The following is a 5735-nucleotide window of genomic DNA, read 5'->3' as shown; positions in this document are numbered from 1 at the left end:
GGAGCTTGACTGCCCTCGTGTGTCCAAACTCAGGAACGGCAGTTTCCTTGAAGGGGTATTCGGTTCCAAGTTTGTGGTAGTTAGCCAAGAAATATTACATGATTACTATTACTCTCTCTCCCCTTTTTTAAACCCGTTCACGACAATTATTGTATACATTACCTTTATTTTTGTAATCTTCTTCCCTATTTGTGGATATTCTCGAGTGAAATAGATGAGGCCACGTAGGGAACACATGAAGTTACCTAGGAGCAGAGTCTAAAATATCTTTTTGAGGGACCTCAAACTATTATCATTTGCTATACTATTAATCATTACGTTATGTACATCTTATTCGTATATGGAAAGTACTTAATGAAGATAATATACTTTATTTTTTTATGTAACCATTCAAGTATTTGTTGAAATGCTTTTGTTACCAGATCTCTTTTACCAGACTTTTAATTCTGTTCTCCGTATTTGCAGTGTTTTCAGGCTTTTACTTTCAGTATTTGCAGGCCTCAGCTCCATGGATCAGAAAGCTGTCTGATCCATGTCTATTACCCTACCTCAGTACCCCTCCCCCTCTGCAGAATAAACAGGTAGACAGTGAACGTGAAAGTCAGAATCTTCATTTAATACACCATTTCAGGAGTAAAAACACAGTGAGTATCTACATCTAAAGCTATAATATATAAACACTATATGTACACTAGATGCAGAAGAGTTTTGTGGGTTTGTACTGAAGTTTGAATGTACACAGGTTGTTTTATGACTTGATACAGAGACTATTTCCTGTAAGTGAACTCTGTGCTGATACAGGGTTTGATTTAACACACCGATGTTGGAGTGAAGTAAACGTGTGTCCTGCTGTAATCTGGAGAAGGAGACATGACCTCCAACATGAGTGTGTCTGGAGAACAGGACTTAAAGAGAGACGAGAGGTGAGTTACTTTTCCATTCACCAGCAATAAATACACACCGTCTCATGGAACAGATCTGTATCTCTAAACACTCACTAGTTAACAGAGGAACTAGACTTTGGTTTAAGGTGTTTAATAGCAGTGAATATATCACTGATCTGATCTAAGAACAGTTTAGAGAAATCATTCACTGAGAGAAGAGTAAAAAGGACTGTGTAATGTGGAGGAGAAGAGCAGTGTAACTTTGAGTCAGTGAACTCTACAGGCTTTAAGACTAAGCTCAGTTATCTGTGATTGGGACTCCTGACATCAGTGTAATTCCTGAGGTATGAGACGTGTCTCCTGTTTGAATAAGTGTGCAGACTGGAGCTGAATTAAAAATATGGAATTATTGGTGTTTAATGATGAACACATTGTGTAACAGTGCTGAGACAGCAGAGTATTAATTATTGCTGATATTTCTGTTTAATTCTAGAATGATGGAGGGAAAGAGATCAGACTCACCAGAACCCAGCTGTGTGTCCATGAAGAGTGACTGGTCAATGGATCATCCATTTGACTTCAGAGACAGAGCCAATTCTCCTGATGTGAGGTCAGTACAGTGATTTGTTTTACAGCAGTGTTCCACCTGATCAAACTCACTGGTCTCATTCTGAAGCCCTTCATGATCTTTATCAGGTGTTGAAGCAGTAAAACACTAAACTGTGCAGTGCTGCAGCTCTCGGACTGGCAGTGAGGAAAACTGCTTTAAGAGTTCAGTTCAGCCTGCAGTCCCTGAGCTGGAGGGTCTGTGGTGCTACACAACAACATTTACACCTGGACATTAATGACTAGATCACTATTTTATTCATAAACATGTTAGTGTCAGTGAGAAATCCTGAAATCAGTGTATTGTGTTAAGAGGATAGTGTTAAATATCTGTCTCTGTATGTATTAGTGTGTGTTGTGCAGCTATGAATACATATAGTCTATATTACATCATGTTTTATTTCTTCACAGACCACAACAGAAGAAATCAAACCTCAGCAGAAATCAGCTGGACTCCATATTCAAGGTGCGTGTCTTTTTAATGTGTGTAACTTGTGTGTGAGCAGGTTGCAGGTTTTTTTTATTTAAGATCATGACAATTTACTGATTTATTGATGTGCGGCAGCATTATGGGTAATCAGACAGAATTTCAGCTGTAACTGTGGTAATAGAAAAAGACTTTTATTCTTTTCATAAAATAAAAGCATCTCAGTGTGTAACATTATAATATTTAGATGTGTTCCTGTGTGTTTCTAACCAGGAGCTGGAACACAAAGTCATCACTCTGATAAAGAATGAGCTGAAGAGGTTTAGGAAGCTCCTGAGTCCAGATTACCCAGCATGCACTGAGAGGGAGGTGGAGGATGAGGAGGATCTGCACACTGTCAGAGAGGGAGCACTGAAGATCACACTGCACGTCCTGAAGAACATGAACCACACAGATCTCGCTCACACACTGCACAACAGTAAGAGCTCTGAGTCATGGCTTTATTCCGTCAGGTTCACTTCAGAGAGAGGAAATAGTTTTAGATAGGAACACTTTTAGTTTGAAGTTTGAGTTTAGTATCATGTACATCTGCTGCTGTTCTGTTCTGTTCGTGGTCCAGCTTGTGGTGACTCTGTACAATGGTCCTGTTCCTTCAGGAATATTTACTACATGAATCAGGAATGAACAGCAGCATTAGAATTTTACATTTAATCCTGTGTTCAGTGATTTTACATTTAAACATGTTATTACTTTGTTTATTAGAGTCTGTGGCCTCTGTGTATAAGACGAGTGGGAGGAAAGATTCTTCCTGTGCAAGGTGCTGCTCTCACTTCTTTCAGCATAGCTCCTGGTCTCAAAACAGGTTTAGTTCATCGTTGCTGGTGTTGTGTAGAGGATGTTATATTGTGAAAGTCACAACTTTCCCCGCTCAAGGTCTTGTGAAATATTTGACCTTGTTTGTGACTATATTCACCGTGATGCTTTCAGCAGTTACTACATTAGTGTCCTTAATTTTTTACTATTTAAACATTGTTTTAAAGTTTATTACAGGCTCAATGAATGTTCTTCTCCTTCACTAGAAGATAAAGGCCCGGTTTCACAGACAGGGTATACATTAAGCCAGGATTAGGCCTTCGATCAATTAGGACATTTCAGTAGCTTTTATAAACGTGTCTTAGAAAAATATATTTCTGGTGCACATCCTGAGATAAAACAATGGCACTGACGTGTTTTAAGATCCGTCCGTGCAAGTAGCTTTCAGTTAAAACAGCTCAGACATACATTTTAGTCTGGGACTAGGCTTAAGCCTTGTTTGTGAAACCAGGGGAAAAAAGAAGAAGGGTGTGCTTTATTATGCTCTCTGCAGAATATGACAGAAGAAATGTGACCCACACCTATAATTATAAAAAGCAGGTAGAATTGCAGTTAGCATGAAACCTCAAATGTGTAGCTGGGCTGGAAATTTATTTTTGTATGCATGTATAATTTTTTTTCTATTACAGATGAACAAGCAAACAGATTTAAAGGCTGTTGTGAATGATGGGTTACAGAAATGTCTTCCTGTGTTTATTATTATTTGAAGTTATATATTCTGATTTGTAAGCAAGATTATGAAGTCTCCTTTTGCTAATCATTTTACAGCATTATTAAAAAGTCCATGTACACAATGTTTATCCCGAGTGCCTTTTTGATGTATTTTATTATCCTGCACAAAGCAAAAACACAATCTGAGTGTAGATGCCCCTCGTAAATATTAATATAGTAATAGCAAATGGACAAGTGAAGGGGCAGCAATTGCTTTAGGCCCCGAGCTAGCAAGGGCCCCCAAAATGCTGCATAAACTTATAGTTAAGAAAGTTTTATTTTTACTTTTTGCTAATTAATTATGTTTTTTCTAAAAATGCCATCAGAATGCTTACTTCATGAGTGGCGTATTGGACTGGGTGTGGTGGTCCGCTCTGGGCCAGAAAGTCCAGGGCCACTTTTTGGCCCTGTACACGTCTGATTATTGCTGTTAATGCTAAATAACATAAGCTGAAATTTTAAATATTGATGTTAAAACACTGAAATGTGGTCCCCATGCCTATATTTTGTCTAGGATTCGATAAATCACTAAATCTGTCCTTGTGCTAGCCACTACACCACCACATAGGACACAAGTTTTATTTTATACATTTAAAAAATATATATTTTATTTAAAAAAAAATGTATGAGTTGCATTTTAAGCTATAATATTTGTGATTTTATGTGAAACTATTATAAACAGGTGTCACTCAATGAATTAAATGATGTAGATAATGACTGAATCCTACTCTATGGACCCTTAGTCTCTGTATAAGAGGATTTCACTGGGGATGAATTAATAGATTTAAACTCTATGTAGAGCGCTCTCTCATGGCTCCACCCACCATGCAACCAATCATATTCGAACCAATCATATTATCCTACCTGATAATATACCTGGCGTCCATGGGCGTGGCTAACCGCGTCGGTCTGTTAAAGGTAGCAGGTTGTATATGGCGAGCGGTTTACTCACTTGGGGCTGGTGATTGGTGTAATGGAAGCCGTCTCTGAACCGCATTTAATGACGGAGAACTACAGAAGTGGAGAGAAAATGCAGCACTGAGCAACTTGTAGACTTCACACCAAACTGTAGGTGGCTAGGTGAACGCGTTTGGCCTTATTTATTCGCTTAGCTGTTAGCTCTGCGGCTGTTTTAGTATAAAGTACTAACCTGAGTTACTAACAGTGTGTCATGGAACGACTGAAAGACAATATGCATACCTCTAAATTTTAAATGTTTTAAACAAGAACAACCCAGCCCCACCTGCCCCCATCATCCTGTGTGACTCCCCAGTCGATACTGTGCACTCCTTCCGCCTCCTGGGAACTATCATCGCCCAGGACCTCAAGTGGGAGCTGAACATCAGGTCTCTCATTAAAAAAATCAGAGTGTACTTCTTGTGGCAACTGAAGTTCAACCTACCAAAGACAATTATGGTGCACTTCTACACCTCCATCATCAGTATGGTGAGTCCATACTCACCTCCTCAATCACCATCTAGTACACTGCTGCCACTGAAAAAGGACAAGGACAGACTGCAGCATGTCATTCGCTCTGTTGAGAAGGTCATTGGCTGCAATCTGCCACCCCTTCATTATCTGTGCACTTCCAGGACCCTGAAGCGGGCAGTTACGATTATGGCTGACTCCTCTCACGCTGGACACAAACTTTTCCAGGCACTCCCCTCTGGCAATAGGCTGCAGTCCATCAAGTCCAAAAACCCACGCCACAAAAACAGTTTCTTCCCATCGACAACTGGCTTCATTAACAACACTGAAGACCCACCATGGTCTCTTATCCACCTCCATGAACATTTACACATCACATTAACGAACAACCCCACATTGTTGTTTCATATGCGTTACATGAACACACAACTCAGACTGCTGTGTTCAACACATACTGTACTAATGTACAGTTAATGTCTTTATTTTTATTTTCCTAAAACTTCCAAAACATAACTTCCTAACTCTCTCTTATTAATATTATATTACTTCTTGTATGTACTGTTATTGTTAAGCACCAGTACACCAAGACCAAGTCCTTGTACATGTAAACCCACCGTACTTGACAATAAATCTGATTCTGATTCCCAACAAACATCACTGCGAAAGACTGTGCAAAACTATGTCATGCACTTACAAATTTCACCAATTCAAGTAGGTTTCCACAAAAAAAGTATAATAAACTCCACAAGTTGCATCACACATTATGAGATCATGCATTTATGGCTGCAAAAATCAGAAAAAAACTG

The 5735-nt window shown here is 39.1% G+C and overlaps 1 protein-coding gene across 4 annotated transcripts; it reads left to right on the top strand.

Moving 5' to 3' along the window:
* The first annotated feature begins 342 nt into the window (after positions 1-342).
* LOC128629990 (uncharacterized) lies at positions 343-3985 on the top strand. Of its 4 annotated transcripts, none has more exons than XM_053678555.1 (6): positions 343-644; positions 802-923; positions 1378-1494; positions 1902-1956; positions 2191-2395; positions 2680-3985. In XM_053678555.1, exons 2-6 carry the CDS (start codon positions 871-873, stop codon positions 2994-2996), a joined length of 747 nt encoding a protein of 248 aa, XP_053534530.1. In that variant the 5' UTR covers positions 343-644; positions 802-870; the 3' UTR covers positions 2997-3985. The 4 variants fall into 4 exon arrangements, with proteins under 4 accessions (XP_053534530.1, XP_053534531.1, XP_053534532.1 ...); XM_053678556.1 differs by having other exon boundaries at positions 765-923; XM_053678557.1 differs by lacking the exon at positions 343-644 and having other exon boundaries at positions 678-923; positions 2191-2205; positions 2335-2395.
* Positions 3986-5735: the final 1750 nt, after the last annotated feature.

The sequence above is a fragment of the Ictalurus punctatus genome, unplaced genomic scaffold (genome assembly GCF_001660625.3).
Source record: "Ictalurus punctatus breed USDA103 unplaced genomic scaffold, Coco_2.0 Super-Scaffold_100046, whole genome shotgun sequence".
Taxonomy (NCBI): domain Eukaryota; kingdom Metazoa; phylum Chordata; class Actinopteri; order Siluriformes; family Ictaluridae; genus Ictalurus; species Ictalurus punctatus.
Note: the sequence above shows the minus strand (reverse complement) of the source record. Positions and strands in the feature narration are given on the sequence as shown.

Bases quoted from the DNA above. Each gene is read 5' to 3' on its own strand.
- LOC128629990 (XM_053678555.1), top strand. From the start codon at position 871: ATGACCTCCAACATGAGTGTGTCTGGAGAACAGGACTTAAAGAGAGAC. The intron at 924-1,377 runs GTGAGTTACTTT...GTTTAATTCTAG, and splicing joins GACTTAAAGAGAGACGAGAG to AATGATGGAGGGAAAGAGAT. The intron at 2,396-2,679 runs GTAAGAGCTCTG...TTTGTTTATTAG, and splicing joins CGCTCACACACTGCACAACA to AGTCTGTGGCCTCTGTGTAT.